The sequence below is a fragment of the Tasmannia lanceolata genome, unplaced genomic scaffold, assembly GCF_043159265.1.
Source record: "Tasmannia lanceolata isolate RefF3 unplaced genomic scaffold, GAP_Taslan_0.1 ptg000013l, whole genome shotgun sequence".
In the NCBI taxonomy this organism is placed as follows: Eukaryota; Viridiplantae; Streptophyta; class Magnoliopsida; order Canellales; family Winteraceae; genus Tasmannia; species Tasmannia lanceolata.
Genome location: NW_027518690.1, coordinates 28,337,091 through 28,353,748, shown reverse-complemented (window position 1 = coordinate 28,353,748; position 16,658 = coordinate 28,337,091). Strand labels below are relative to the sequence as shown.

At 38.3% G+C, this 16,658-nt stretch overlaps 2 protein-coding genes across 2 annotated transcripts in view; one reads left to right on the top strand and one right to left on the bottom strand.

Moving 5' to 3' along the window:
- The window catches only part of LOC143889992 (Rhodanese/Cell cycle control phosphatase superfamily protein), a 60,315-nt gene that overhangs the window by 29,769 nt on the left and 13,888 nt on the right, over positions 1 to 16,658 (top strand). The window contains exons 5-6 of the mRNA XM_077394457.1: positions 15,116 to 15,155; positions 15,256 to 15,330. Coding sequence (XP_077250572.1) covers positions 15,116 to 15,155; positions 15,256 to 15,330 — 115 coding nt within the window. The remainder of the gene's footprint in view (positions 1 to 15,115; positions 15,156 to 15,255; positions 15,331 to 16,658) is intronic.
- LOC143889989 (uncharacterized) lies at positions 6,761 to 10,160 on the bottom strand. Its single transcript, XM_077394433.1, has 2 exons — positions 9,793 to 10,160; positions 6,761 to 9,458 (listed from the first exon to the last, which is right to left on the bottom strand). Exon 2 carries the CDS (start codon positions 8,195 to 8,197, stop codon positions 6,992 to 6,994), a length of 1,206 nt encoding a protein of 401 aa, XP_077250548.1. The 5' UTR covers positions 8,198 to 9,458; positions 9,793 to 10,160; the 3' UTR covers positions 6,761 to 6,991.

Here is a 16,658-nt window from a genome sequence, read left to right as displayed (position 1 = left end):
AGCCCCAATGACTAGTTTTCCAGGCCACGGCAGTTGACCGAGGTATGACGGTCGCCCGCCCTTATCGTGCCCTCTTTTTTATTTTCAAATTTCATAGCGTCGAGGTTGACCGGCGAGGGCTACCTGTTTGAATTAAAATTTTCGCACAAAACTATCCGCGGTTAACTGGCCCTATGGCGGTCGCCCGCCCAAACCATGCTGGATTGTTTCTGCTTTGACAGAAACATATCCGCGGTCGCCCGGGACACCTCGGTCGACCGGCCCGCTTTGTTCAAGCAAGTGCTGGATTTCCAGCTACCTTGCCGTGGTCGCCCGGGATACCCTGGTCAATCGGCCCTGCATAAAATTCCTTTTTAACTTATAAAAATCAAGGGCTTTGGACCATGGTTTTTGGGCTTTAGTCCTAGGTTTTCAAACACATTTTTGGGTGTGTGTATCAGTGTATGGTTTCCAAAGATGTAAAAATTGTTTTAAGAAAACCATTTGAAAACCTTTGAAAGTGCAATCTACATTCTAACAAGAGGACTCCAAATACAATCTAAAAATAGTAAACCCTTCAGTCTTCTTGATGTCTTGGCTCCTTTGGCACTTTCTTGGACTTCTTGACTTGTGAGCGAACTTCTTCAACTTGATTTGGTTCATGTGATTTCCTCCAGTCTTTGAAACATGTTGAGAGGTACATGAGGTGTCACCAAGGCTGGTTCATCTCCAAGCTTATACTTGACACTTTGCTAGGCAACTTGATGGATCTTCAATCTTGAGCTTCTTGATTTGAACATCTTCCATTGGTAATGTCTTCACTGTACGTACAAGCTCTTGGTTCTTTTGCATTTAGATCCTTAAGCCATGTGTTGTGTAATGGCTATATGATATGTGAAATTCCTGTATAGAGCACAACACCTCAAGGCAACACATTAATCCATAAATGCTAATCAATTTGAATTTGCTAGCATCAAAACAAGGAGGTAAGGTGAATGATTGAACTCATGGGAACCCTTAGGCTTACAATGTCCATTATATTCAAAATTCCACTAATGTTTGATACATTTCCCCGAGTCTTTGAATTCCCAAAACCCTGTTCTCTTTTTTTGTTACATACCTTCTAACTTGTGAAAAACACTTTGAAAAAGGGATTCCGTTTAAAAAATAAAAACAGGACTGAATTGGCCGTTGCTTTCACCCTTTTAATGTGTATTTATTACCTCTATCGGGATTGGAGCTGACTACATTTTGTCTTTTAGTGGATGTGGCTCCCATGTTTGATGCCCGTTTTTTTTCCCAAAACGGAATCCCGTTTTACTAGCAGGGCTCCTAACTTAGTTAAATGATATTTCGTACTGTCTCCATTATCTTTCCACAGGAATCCTTGCTGCCTATGACTATTGCATCGTACATTTCTTTACCAGATCACCTTCCACTCGAATCCACATCACAATCAATTCTTCCAACTTGATTTTTTCTCTTGACGGACCAATGGATAGTACAAAATCTTGCGCAAGTGGTTGGCTGTCTTGCCAGAACCTTTCTAGTTACCTATTTGGGATTACCGTTAGGATTTGGGATCCCGTCGATTGCTCAATGGGACCCGGTGGTGGAGAGAATAGAAAGGAAACTAGCAACGTGGAAGAAAAGATACATATCTCTTGGGGGAAGAATTACACTAATAAAAGCGGCACTTTCAAACATGCCGGTCTACTTTATGTCTCTCTTCAAAATTTCGGTGAAGGTAGTATTGACAATTGAAAGATTACTTCGGAATTTCTTGTGCGATGGAGATGGCCAAACAAAGAAGCTACGGCGTTTAATCAACTGGGAGAGGGTGACCAAATCAAAAAGAGATGGAGGTTTGGGGATTGGGAAACTAAGATTGCGAAACAAATCCTTGCTTGGCAAGTGGCTATGGAGATATGGCTTAGAGAAAATGGCATTTTGGCATCGGATAGTTGGATCAAAATATGGATCGGAATGGGGACTGGAATATTAAAAAACCATCGGGTGGGAAGGGATCAGGAGCTTAGAAGTCTATTTGCTCAGTTAAAGAAGACTTTAAACGAGAATTACGTTACAAAGTTAGCAAAGGCACGGATGTGAGATTCTGGTTAGACCTTTGGTGCGGTAAAACACTAGAGTGTGGAATTCCCACGACTATTTAGAATTGCAGTAAGGCCAGAAGCTATGGTGTCAGACTATCTGGTAAGAGAAGGGCAGAGAAGCAGAGGTTTCTGGGATATACGCCTACGCTGGGATCTGAAGGAGCAGGAAATTCATGATCTTCAAAGGCTTCTTTCCGTATTTGAGTCGACATATTGCTCACAGGCTAGGGAAGATGAGAGGGTATGGATCCCGGAATCCAATGGAGAATTCACGGCAAAATCCTTCTTTGCGGTCCTAAATGATGGCCAGCCAACAACGATCAGGCATATATGGAAATCCCTAGCACCCCCCAAGAGTGTTTGCCTTTGGATGGACGTTTGTACATAGGAAAATTAATACTTGTGACCGTATGAAGAAAAGACATTTTAGTCTGGCAAGCATGTGTGTCCTCTGCGAGAAGAATGAGGAAACATTGGATCACCTTATGCTGCATTGCCCGTATTCATACCATTTGTGGGTAAGGGCGGTAGGAGTATTTGGTATGTATTGGGTATGTCCTAGCTCAATTAGTTCTCTTCTTCTTAGTTGGGATAGCGGGCGTTTCAGTGATATAGGGAGAGCATTATGGTCGACCTTCCCCTATGCCATAACCTGGAATATCTGGAAAGAACGAAATAGGCGGATCTTTGAGGAAAAGAGCAAAACTTGTGTTCGCCTTGCATCGGATATTAAGGTAGAATTAGTCTCATGGGCCAAGGTTAAGAAACGAATTCCTTACGGGATGGGAGATCTCATTAGGGGAATTGGTGGTCAGTTATATGGAACAGAACAATCAGAACCAAGCCCAAACCCAAATGGGTAGCACCGCCAGACGGTGGTTGAAACTTAATTTTGACCGGTGCTTTCTCAGTAACCTAGGAAAGGTTGGTATAGGGGGACTTATTAGAAATATTATTGAATCCACAGTTATGATATTTTCCGGACCGGCTGGAATCTGCGATGCAAACGAAGCGAAAATCAGGGCACTCCTCTTTGGATTGAGGTGGGCATACGAGAACAATCAGCGTCCCTTAATTGTTGAGGGTGATTCCACAAACGCAGTGGCGTGGGCCTCTGGATCCTCGAAGGGACGTTGGAAACTGCAGGAACTGGTTGCGGAACTGCTGGACTTGATAAGACTCCTGGATCTTAGAATTGAGCATCGTAGGAGATCGGCGAATGAAGTGGCCGATAGTCTAGCAAAGGCAGGAGCCCAAAGGGAAGAAATAGTGATTGTATCTTTTTTGTAGGCCCTATTAGGGATAATGACTATAATCCTAGTTGTAATCTCGTGAGGACACCTTGTCCCAACCATATTATAATAAATTGTCATTTTTCAAATTTTTTTTTCTTCTCTTGACACCACCTTAGAACACCTTAATACTGCCTTTCGATGGAACAATTGTTCCTAGTAGCCACATCCACTTCTTAGGGTTGTGAACCTGCTGCCGAACCATAATGCTATGAGATGAGAGAGGATTCTTACAGGACTGCCATCTCATTCCCTTTCCCCTCCTCGTCGTCCTCCTCAAACTTCGATTCTTCCTTATTGATAGTTGATCCCACCCTTCTTGGGAACACCGTCCTTTCATATTTTGTATGGATTTCGTTACATCATATTAGAGGAAATATTCTGATGGTTATACTAATTATAATTATTTTAATCTGTTCGCTATATTATCTTACAATATTTAAACATGAATGAATGTTCAAAGAAATAACTAGAACATCAGAGAAATGGTATTGCCACCCACTTGTTTTGGTACCTTTCCACCCATTTCTTTATTTTGAATCTTTTTCATTGGTTCATGCAACTCACATCGCCCACATCTAAAATATATTATGATGGTTCACTATTAATGTAAAATAAAATTGTAATAGTTAGTTTTATGACCCTTTTTTGTTTGTGTTTCCATTAATGTAGTCAAATGGATTGCATGTAGGATATAATTTACTTGACTTTTTTCACTGAAGTGAGGAGAAGAAAATAAATAATAGAGGTTGAGAAGAGAAGAGAAGAGAAGAGAGAAGAGAAGACAAAGGGAAAGAAGAGACAAGGGGAAAGTCATGAGGCTGATGAATTGCATGAATCCTACCTCACATAATTTCTCATCTTCTTTGATGGATATTACTTAAATGCCACTCAAGTGCAAAAGCAGTGTGAAGTACCACAAGATACGAGAATGGATATCTTCAGGTGAAAATTGAAATACTTATACAAAAGATACAGAAAAAGATAATGTAGCAGACATGTTGACAGCACCAGTTCCTATAGAAATGTTCATATTTTTCTTGGTATTGATTACTCTAGAACTATGCTAAAGATCAGTGGAGCACCCATGTGCAGGGGTGCCAATCGAGTATCTTTAAGAGATTCATGGATGAATGTATCTATAGTGTAACGACCCGATTTCCAGAACCAAGCCGTTACACCTATTTGACAAATTCACCTGATGTTCTTTATGAGCAGCGGAAGTATTCTCAATAATGAAATCCATTTAAAATTTTTAAACTCACTCTGTTCTAAATTAAGGACCTAGCATCCCAAATAAAATTTATTACAGTCCGAAATTAAATACTTAAACTGAGTCTAAATACGACAGGTGACCCATCTGTCACTCCACCCTCTCTATTTATTTCCCATTCCCGCTTTATTTATATGTCTTCGTTTGCGAAGGCTCCCTCTTCTACTAATCCTGTGGAGGGAAATGTAGCAACGTAAGAGCAAGGAAAAAGGCTCACGACATAAAAGAAACAGTACAATAACCATAAAAATTTCAATGATCAACATTAGAATCCATTTTAAACTATACAATTTTTTTTTCTTTCAAATAAATCAATTTTGGAAATAAATCAAGTAATATGAACTCTCATCCTTACTGTGATTCCCAATATGTTCTCTCCCCCAATAGTCATACGGTCATTATGGCCATTATGGCAATTCCCCAATTACCCTGACTCTGGCCGTCAACTATTGACCATCAAGGAACCTCCGCCCCCTAATGAGACGTGCTCCTTTCTAGGATTTCCTTTGGGTCACCTTCCACCCGAGGATTTTCTTTGGGTCACCTTCCACCCGAAAATCTCCCCAATAGTCATACGGTCATTATGGTCATTATGGCAATTCTCAATTACCCTGACTCTGGCCGTCAACTATTCTCTCACCCTTCATTTCAACCTAGAATGGCATGCAGAATTTATGCAAATTTTGCTTTCTGAATGAATATGAAACTTTGCTTTCTGAAATGAAATTCTAAAGAAATATGGTATTGAAGATACTTTTACCTTCTAACACAGTCACATATCAAATAATCATAGGAATTACACTGAATTACCGTTATGAAGCGAGTCCATATTCACTTGCCTGAATGTACGTGGAAAGGATCGTGCAGATGAGAATTTCACGAAAGCAACGTGAGAAGTACCCTTTTCAAATTCTGATGTTTCCTGTGTTCAGTGTTCTTTCTATCAAATTCCTTTCTGATAATATTCCCTGTGTTCTTTCTATCAAATTTAAGATCATGTGGGCCCCGTATGTTACTATTCATGTGGGCCCCGCATGTTATTATTTATGTGGGCCCCGCATGTTACTATTCATGTGGGCCCCGCATGTTACTTATATAGGTGATAGAACCAACCATTGCTTTATCTATATAGGTGGTAAAACCAACCATTGCTAAAAAAATAATATAGGTAGGTGGTAGAACCAACCATTCTATATGAAAGAGATTATTGCTAATATAGGTGGTAGAACCAACCATTCTCTAAAAGAAAGACTTACTTGGTAGTGGATTTCCTTCTTCCCTCTCTTCTCTTTCTTCTCTTTCTTCCCTTTCTTCTCTTTCTTCCCTCTCTTCCCTTTCTTCCCTCTCTTTTCTTTCTCTCATTTTCTTCTTCTTCTCTTCGGCTATTTATAGCCTTTTCTCTCAACAGTATTTTGCACTGTTTACTATTAAATTATTATTCTCGTCAACTACGTAACAGTGAAATGAATATTAAATTTTACGTGTAACAGTATAATGAATATAAAATTTGTCGAGAATAGTAACGGTTGCTTGTGAATAGTATTAGGATAAATTTTTATTTTTGTGAACAGTGAGATGATTAATATTATTTAAGTATTATTTTCGTCCTGATTAATATTATTTAAGTATTATTTTCTTTCGGTGGAATATTTAATTATTTATTTTCGTTCGGTGGATTATTCTTTTCGTCGGTGGGACCTACTTGTGTGGGACCCGCTTGTGTGGGACCTACTTGTGTGGGACCCGCTTGTGTGGGACCCGCTGATGTGGGACCTACTTGTGAATAGTACTTGGTGGGTCCTACTGTGAATAGTAATTATGAATAGTCTTATTCTGAATAGTACTTATGAATAGTAATTTGCATAGTAATTTTGCATAGTATTTTTAATATATATTTTTACCGGTTATTACATTCTACCCCCCTTAATGAAAATTTCGTCCCCGAAATTTACTATTCTAGAAGAACAAGGAAATGGTGCGTCGCATAGGCTATCAATTATCATAGCTCACAAACTTGAGCTGAATATGGGATGTTCTTGGTCTCTGTGGTTTCACTCTCGGAGTCACTATCTTCTATTATGATGACCTAAAGTTCCTGCCTTTTTACCCTGAGTGACTCCTGAACAGATGTCCCAAAGATTTGCCTCCTATCACTTAACTAGCTTCTTTCCCCCCTTACAAATCCTACCATCTCATATCTAACTTTTCGCAGGCTTACTTTTCGCAGGCTTACTTTCAGTCATGCTCTATGAATTTTCATCCTAAGTCACCCATTCCAGAATGGAGGCCGTAAGTCTTATGATTCCCCATTCCAGAATGGAGGCCGTTCAGTACTATTTCAATACGAAGCATACCTTGAGTTTTATAATAAAATTGTAAGGAGAATAGTAATTAAAATCCTGACCTTTAGTTATCGCAGTAGATGCCTTAGCACTGTCGTTAACGAGTGCAAAGAAACGATTTCCTGACCCTCCTTGCGCTTTCTCATCTTGACTCAGAGGGCGATATTGGTTTCTCTTCTCTTGATTTTGCGACTGGTTCTGATTACCCCTCCACTGGTTCTGCTGAGGAGCAGACTGTCTTAGAGTTTGAGGCTGATGTTGGGATGGGGTCCCATTTTGCTGTCTGCCCAACCTAGGGCAGTTGTACTGTTTGTGGTTAGGGTCCCCACAGTAATAGCATACATCCCTGCCCCTCAAGCATTGACCCGTATGTCTCTTTCCGCAAGTTGGGCATACTGGAACAGTATAACTCACATTCTCATTCTCATTCTCCGACTTCTGCTTCTTTAGAGGTGGTGGTTGATTTCGGTTCGCAGAGGATTGTGCCCTTGCAGCCGAAACAATTCTTTCGCTTCTCTCTGCGACTTCCGCCTTCGCACAGGCCTCTGCTAAGGTCTGAGGATTAAGGATAATAATGCTGGCCATAAGGGTGGGGCGGAGCCCGTCCACAAACTTTCTTACCCTATCCTCCTCAGTAGCGGCATATCCTGGGGCATAGCGGAATAGAGTCCTGAATCTTGCCCCATACTGGGCCACCGACAACCTTTCTTGCTTCAGTGCTGCGAATTCTTCAGCCAGTGAGTCCTTTACATGTGCAGGAAAGAACTGGGCATTAAATCTCGTCTTAAATTGGCTCCAAGTCTCGGTGGTCGCCGTCGGGTAATTCTGTACAGTGGTTCTCCACCAGACTCCTGCCTCGCCAGTGAAAAGAAATGAGGCCAACCTAATTTTCTGTTCATCATCGCACGCCATGACATCAAAGATGCGTTCCACGCTCAAGATCCAGCTGTCGGCTACCATAGGATCTCCCACCCCAGTGAATTCAGGAGGGTGATAATCCCTGAACTGACGATGGAGTTTGGTAGGATCTTCCCTTGGCTGGTGCACGGCCAAATTTGCCGCAATACTTCGGAGAGCCTCTTGACTCGCTGCTTGGGACTGCACTTGACTCCTAAGTATCTCCGTAAGCATGTGCAGAGGGTCTTGCTCCTCTTCCTGCCCATCCCTCCTAGCTCCTTTTCTTTGGTAAGTATTCATCTTCTGCCAAGACAAGCCTACAATTAATTTACATTTTCAGGGTATGTTGGAAGATTTTAAACCCCTTCGTCCTAGCGACGATTTGTCGGTAATAGGAAGGTACCATAACTTTTAATTATTTAGATCTTCGTATCCCATCTTAAGACGTACCCAAGACTCGTTCACCAGGTTCCTCACAGCCTAAACCTGGCGCAGCTCTGATACCACAACTGTAACGACCCGATTTCCAGAACCAAGCCGTTACACCTATTTGACAAATTCACCTGATGTTCTTTATGAGCAGCGGAAGTATTCTCAATAATGAAATCCATTTAAAATTTTTAAACTCACTCTGTTCTAAATTAAGGACCTAGCATCCCAAATAAAATTTATTACAGTCCGAAATTAAATACTTAAACTGAGTCTAAATACGACAGGTGACCCATCTGTCACTCCACCCTCTCTATTTATTTCCCATTCCCGCTTTATTTATATGTCTTCGTTTGCGAAGGCTCCCTCTTCTACTAATCCTGTGGAGGGAAATGTAGCAACGTAAGAGCAAGGAAAAAGGCTCACGACATAAAAGAAACAGTACAATAACCATAAAAATTTCAATGATCAACATTAGAATCCATTTTAAACTATACAGTTTTTTTTTTCTTTCAAATAAATCAATTTTGGAAATAAATCAAGTAATATGAACTCTCATCCTTACTGTGATTCCCAATATGTTCTCTCCCCCAATAGTCATACGGTCATTATGGCCATTATGGCAATTCCCCAATTACCCTGACTCTGGCCGTCAACTATTGACCATCAAGGAACCTCCGCCCCCTAATGAGACGTGCTCCTTTCTAGGATTTCCTTTGGGTCACCTTCCACCCGAGGATTTTCTTTGGGTCACCTTCCACCCGAAAATCTCCCCAATAGTCATACGGTCATTATGGTCATTATGGCAATTCTCAATTACCCTGACTCTGGCCGTCAACTATTCTCTCACCCTTCATTTCAACCTAGAATGGCATGCAGAATTTATGCAAATTTTGCTTTCTGAATGAATATGAAACTTTGCTTTCTGAAATGAAATTCTAAAGAAATATGGTATTGAAGATACTTTTACCTTCTAACACAGTCACATATCAAATAATCATAGGAATTACACTGAATTACCGTTATGAAGCGAGTCCATATTCACTTGCCTGAATGTACGTGGAAAGGATCGTGCAGATGAGAATTTCACGAAAGCAACGTGAGAAGTACCCTTTTCAAATTCTGATGTTTCCTGTGTTCAGTGTTCTTTCTATCAAATTCCTTTCTGATAATATTCCCTGTGTTCTTTCTATCAAATTTAAGATCATGTGGGCCCCGTATGTTACTATTCATGTGGGCCCCGCATGTTATTATTTATGTGGGCCCCGCATGTTACTATTCATGTGGGCCCCGCATGTTACTTATATAGGTGATAGAACCAACCATTGCTTTATCTATATAGGTGGTAAAACCAACCATTGCTAAAAAAATAATATAGGTAGGTGGTAGAACCAACCATTCTATATGAAAGAGATTATTGCTAATATAGGTGGTAGAACCAACCATTCTCTAAAAGAAAGACTTACTTGGTAGTGGATTTCCTTCTTCCCTCTCTTCTCTTTCTTCTCTTTCTTCCCTTTCTTCTCTTTCTTCCCTCTCTTCCCTTTCTTCCCTCTCTTTTCTTTCTCTCATTTTCTTCTTCTTCTCTTCGGCTATTTATAGCCTTTTCTCTCAACAGTATTTTGCACTGTTTACTATTAAATTATTATTCTCGTCAACTACGTAACAGTGAAATGAATATTAAATTTTACGTGTAACAGTATAATGAATATAAAATTTGTCGAGAATAGTAACGGTTGCTTGTGAATAGTATTAGGATAAATTTTTATTTTTGTGAACAGTGAGATGATTAATATTATTTAAGTATTATTTTCGTCCTGATTAATATTATTTAAGTATTATTTTCTTTCGGTGGAATATTTAATTATTTATTTTCGTTCGGTGGATTATTCTTTTCGTCGGTGGGACCTACTTGTGTGGGACCCGCTTGTGTGGGACCTACTTGTGTGGGACCCGCTTGTGTGGGACCCGCTGATGTGGGACCTACTTGTGAATAGTACTTGGTGGGTCCTACTGTGAATAGTAATTATGAATAGTCTTATTCTGAATAGTACTTATGAATAGTAATTTGCATAGTAATTTTGCATAGTATTTTTAATATATATTTTTACCGGTTATTACATATAGGCTCAAAGGTAGCCTTTCAGAATACAAGCCAAGGTCGGGATTGTTGTGATCGATGTCTTGTATTATGTTGGGAGTGACTTTCGGGATAGTTGTGTACACTTTGAGTGACCTCAAGGATAGTACTAAAGACTTAACCCCAATTGTCAGGGCTTGAGTTTTTTTGGTAATTATACTGGGTACTTATATTCCCTATGGGGGGCTTCATTTTAGGGTTATGGGAAATAGTTCAGTTTCAGATTTTGAGAATGATGAGTGTGAGAAAAACTTAACCCTAATGCCATAGATAGTGGAAACCTTCTCATTTCCGTGGATGTAGGCACACTGCTAAACCATGTAGTTATTGCTATGTTTTGTGATTTTTTCTTTTTTCTTTTTTTGCTTTACTTCATTGTTTGATCTTGATTTGTGTTCTCAATGTACTTAAAGTTTACATATCCGAAACTAAAACAATCCCGATCCTTCGTAAGGATTTTGATTCTCAGCTCTCTCATCCTCTCGTGATGACACTTCATCCTACTTCAACTATCTGCTATTCTTCATCTTCCCACTCAATACTCTCACCATCCCTTATCTACTTCAGAAAATCCTATATTTGATTATCCTTGATATTGTTCATCATAGGCCTTAATGGGGATGGAAAATAATTAATTTCCATCTATCAACCAATACTGTTAATTAATTGATTATGTTCATGGTTTTTAATTTCAATTTTTCTCTGTGTTTCGGTTGTGATGAAATGGAAACATGTTGGTTTCAGATGGAAGTTTTGATGGAAATCCTATAAAATAACATAAACTTACGGAAACATATGCAAATAATGAATATTTAAGATGAAAGTTTAGGAAATGCTGGAATAATTACAAATACACTAAAAATGATCACATATGTAAACAACCCACTCATAATGGTTTAACAACATCGAACACCTCGTGATTATGTGTTGTTGTTCTTATAATTCATTTTTTTAAATAGCTGGTCTTATAATTTAGTTTATACCACTTTTCGCTCGTAATTCATACAAATATTTACACATAATACATACACCGCATTTCACATGAAATTCATATAAATATAACTATGTAACATGTACATGAATAGTATACTACTAATACACTTATATTGTTGGTTTCGATATGCGTTTTTGTTTCTATAGGCATTTCAGTTTCGATATACATTTCGGTGGGGATGAAAATGAAAATATTTCGGTTGTTTCGTGCTGGTTTCGGTGGAAATTTAAAACTATGATTATGATTAGCCATGCAAAGCTTCAAAATTTTGAATTCAAATTTATTTTTGAATGTGCATGACATAATGGGGTTGCACGTCTTCCTTGATGGTTATGACCCTAAGCATGTAAAGTTGACATCATGGTTCAATCCTTGCTTACTTACGAAAGCTATGAATGTTGTTTGCATAATAATCAAAACATTATGTTAGTTAGTTAAAGTTACGTTAACTCTACCTTTTTAGTTGCATAATTATATCAAGTGATGTCTATGAGAATCGACTATCAGGTTATAACTTTTAAATTGACTTTGAATCATTTTGTTGAGGGCAAATTTGCTCCTCGGATATGCTTGGAAAGATATGGAAGGTCAATTTTGTCTTATTCTTTTCTCAGTCTATGTCTAGTAACTAATGACCTTTTTTGTGGCTAAAGTTGGCGCAGAAGTTTTACTCTCTAATATTGCTATAGAAGTCATGCTTTCTCCTATAATTAGTTAGTCATTGATATATTTGCCAGCGAGATCCAACACTAGATCTTACTCTTGTTTCAATGCAGGCTTAGTAAAGACCCATTGGCTACATTGGGCTGAATTTTGTAAGCTGATGTCGGTGTAATACACACATTATCTTCCATGAGAAGCATGGTTTTAAATTTCGACCGAAATCCGAAATTTCGGATTTCGGTGAGGACCGAAACCGAAATGTACCGAAACTGAAAGTCGTTCGAAATTTCCAAAATTTCGAGGAAATTTTGGGAATTTTGTCGAAATTCTTAATAAAATAAATTTTTTTTATTCTGTTGAGAAATTTCAAACGAATTCGGTCGAAATTTCATCCCAAAAAAACGGAATTTCGTTCCCTGTATGGAATTTCGCTCGAAATTTCGGGATTTTGGCTAAAATTTCGGTTTCGGATAAGTCCGAAATTTTAGCCAAAACTGAAATTTAAAACCATGATGAGAAGTCCTGTGGTTATTGATTAGGATTTTTGTTGTTAGTTCTTAAACTGGCAGAAGTAAGTTGGAGTGTGCTTGAGGGATCCTTGGCTCCTTCGTTGCTCGAGGATTCTTCCTCTATTTAGTCTCTGCTTTAATTAGGGTTAAAGGACATATGCAAGGTTATAAATTTCGGTTTCAGCCACCACCGAAACCGAAATTTTGGCCGAAATCATGTAAAAATATGATTATGATTTTGTTTATTTTTTTTTAATTTCAACCGAAATGTCTAAAATTTCGGTGTCAATTTTGGTTATTTCGGTTGAAATTTCGGCTATTTCGGTGGAAATCATAACATTTCAGTATACATTTTTAAAATTTCGGTGGAAATTTTGTAAAAAAAGTCCAAAAATGAAATTTTAACATAAGTTTTGGCGACATTTGGGCGAAATTTCAGAATTTTGTTGAAATTTCGGTAAAATTTCGGTGAAATCTTGTAAAGAAATGACTTCATTTGAATTTCGTTTCGGCTTGTGCTGAAATCGAAATATTTTGGCCGAAATTTAAAACCATGGACATATGATATGATTTGCTTTAAGAAAGGTTCTTTCTTTGTGCTTTTGGGAAAAGCTTCAAGCGATTGATGATGGTTTTTGACAAGAATCGTATTTTCTGGGTCTTCATCGGATATGTTGAAGGGGATGAATTGTACTGATATCCGAGAGGTGCTTGAGGAACCTTGGTTCTTCGTTGCTCGTGATTTGTTTTGCCCTTGGATAGATAGCCTACGGTTGAATTGAAGGTTTGAGGTTTTAAATACCTGAGGGTATGGTATGTTGATCATGAAAGTCTCGTATCTGCTGACATTTGGGTTCTTGGGTATTGGGGGAAGTTGTAATTCTGTGTTTAATTCTGGCGGTGTTGCGTGGATCACCAACTGAAGTTTTTATGGATCTTTCTGATGATGTTCTTTCTTCTTTTCGTTGCTTTTTGCCTGTTGGAGAGTACTCCTCTGGCTGTTCATGATGTATATAATGGGGTGGGAGTACTTGTCCCCAATATTCGTACATCTTGTTATTATGAATATATATATGTCAATTTAAAAAAAAAATGAAACTGGCAGAAGTAGGTTACAGTCTTTGTTAAAATTGTGGCAGACTTTAGGTTTTTCTATTCATTAGAAACTTGAGGTGATGAAATAGGCAAGTTGTGCACACATTTTTGGCTATTCCTACTTTTAGAGCATATAGAAGTAACATATTATTGAGTGCTCTTTGAATTAGAATATGTTTTTTTTTGTTACAAGCGCAGTTGTAAATTTCGTTTCGTTTCGTCCAAAATGGACGAAACATTTCGGTTTCGGCCGAAAACCGGAACAAAATGACGAAAATTTCGTTTCGTTCCGGATTTCGGCCGAAATTGACCGAAATTTACCGAAATTGACCAAAAATTGACCGAAATTTACAGAAATTTGACGGAATTTTCCAAAATTTACCGAAAAGTTTCGAACGAAATTGTCCGAAATTTCATTTCGGTGGCCAAAACAAAATGGCCACCGAAACGAAATTTACATTTAAGGTTACAAGTATGTGCGGTAGCCGTTATGATCAGTCCATGTGATCAACGTTGGTTCCCATATGGTGACATATGATTGTAATTGGGACCTTTGACCTTGCAGACCATCATGAGGTGGCCTACATGGTCTTGGTCCCATTCCCGACAGATATCCATGTGTAAGATTATGCTTTCACTTGGAGAACAATAAAATGAGCCTCATAAGTGAATAGGCTAGGATCATCCAATCAAGTTGAGGCAATGGCAGTGCAGTGGTCTTGTGTTTGCGGGTCAAATCAATTGATCTGATCCATGTGGCACACATGGGTATCCTTTGTGGAAATAGAAAGTTAAGTTTTTATTTATTTTTAAGTTCTTTATCCTATAACTGAGGGTGGCAATCACCTTGTAGGCGAGAGTGAGTTGTGATGTTCCTTAAGTAAATTTCAAGCCCTTTGTATCTCACAGCTCTGGTGAGATTTTGGAGTGAATAATTTACAGTTGTGATCTAGTGTGTGATTACTTTTTTCATGGTTTTGTGTTAAGGCTTCAACTGTTCACTTTTTACTGAACCAAATGTCTTTTGTGTCTTTCTAGAGAGGATCATGATTGCAAAGAAGAACTCTGATTTAGAAATTTTTATGATAGATTTCTTCACCAAGATGTTTTTCCATTGTAAGTTTAAAAATTTTATTCGCCATATATGACATTTCTTTAATTATGTGAAGCACTTTTTTCTTTTCGTATTAGACTGTTCTTGTTCCCTTGCAGGGGTTGAGATGGTGGATTTTCTTTTCCCTTTGTATGTCATGATTAATTAGTTTGCCTTTTTGTGAAGATTATTTAGTTTCCGAAGTCATCTATTTCCTCTTTAAATTTTCATCTCTAGAATTTTTCCAATGGTTGAGAGAAAACTGTGATTCTTTAACTTAAATGAGTTTGTGTAGGAGGTTGGTGGAGTGGCATTCCTATGTTGGTCTATGATAAGTATGTTGCTAGTTACTCTTATTGCATTACTTGTTTTATGTAATTCCACGTTATGAAGAATAATATCTTGATTCATCCAGTTGCTACTACTTTGAAACAGCCAATTTATATCAAAGGTTGAGGAGAAGTTTCCAAAGGAAACTGACCTTATTGTTGCATGTCAAAAGGGATTGAGGTAAAAACCTGCACCTTCATTCCACATTTCACTAATATTTGCATGGATGAGCAACTGAGAAAAAGTAATCCCAGCAAAATGTCAACTCCAAACTAGGTGTAAAAGTGTAAAATTGAAATTCATTCAAATAACAAGAGTGTCCTTTGTATTTAATTTTCAGCAAATAGGTGAATACTGAGCACTATTACCTTGTCCGTGTTGATTTATTAATCAAATAAACAGCAATAAAATTACTTTATTAAAAAATGGAATGGCATTAAGCCATCCCAGCGTACAAAATCAAATCATACAAAACCTTGAGAATCACTCCGAAAGATCTTGGTCAGGTTCTTCCAAATTCCAAGATGATGAAGTCGTAGAAAGAGAACATTAAATATCAATTCAAATGTAGATTGAACTCTCATCTAATGCTACGACTTAATCAAAGACTCATAAAAGGCCAGTCTAGGTTTTTTTAAGGGGAAATTTTATTAATGAAAGGGACAAAGCCCACTGACCGAGGTGGTGAGGTACAGAACAGCTGACTGAGCAAAAAGAAGAGGGAAAATAAGATACAAAAGAAAGTCGGATATGTCATAGCGAATCGAAAAATAAGACAACTTCTGAAGGGCATCATCATCAGAATAGCTGTTTGCAAACATGAGTGAGCTCAACTCTATGACCTCTACTCTAGAATGTCATGGATCTTCTCGATCACATTCGCTATTCTCCATGGGTATCTGGCATCCTCTCTCAACCACCTGATCACATACATTGAGAGAATCTCCCTTAATTGTCATCTGATCCAACTATGTTTGCTTCAAAAGTTTCTCTATGTAGAACCGCCTTAACCTCCACATCAGAAAAGGTCAGTCTTTTATATAGGGAAAACACAGAAAAATCCTTTTCTCCATTCTTTGTATAGTAGCATAGTTCAAACGATAGGGTACACATTAAATCACTGAATTCTCATTATAAAATCCCAAAATAGCTATGATTTGTGGAAACGGACACGAGTGTTGCGTGTTGACACGGGCATGGAGTGTCGGACACGGCGAACTATCGAAATTTTTTAATGGGGACACGGCTAAAATAGAAAGTACATATAATCATGATATGTGGACACAGATTCGTGTGGTATCCTGACATGGAAACCCTTGAAAATCTAGAAATAGTGGCACGCTCATACATGTAAAAATACATATAAAGTTACTGACAATTCTAGTAGTACACTTAAAAAGTGTCTAAAGGAGTGTAGACACGTGTGGACACAGGTGTCTGATAGAAAATTAAAAGACCTCTAAGATTTCTCTTACTTCAAAGACTTCTAAAATTTCCCAAGTATTCCT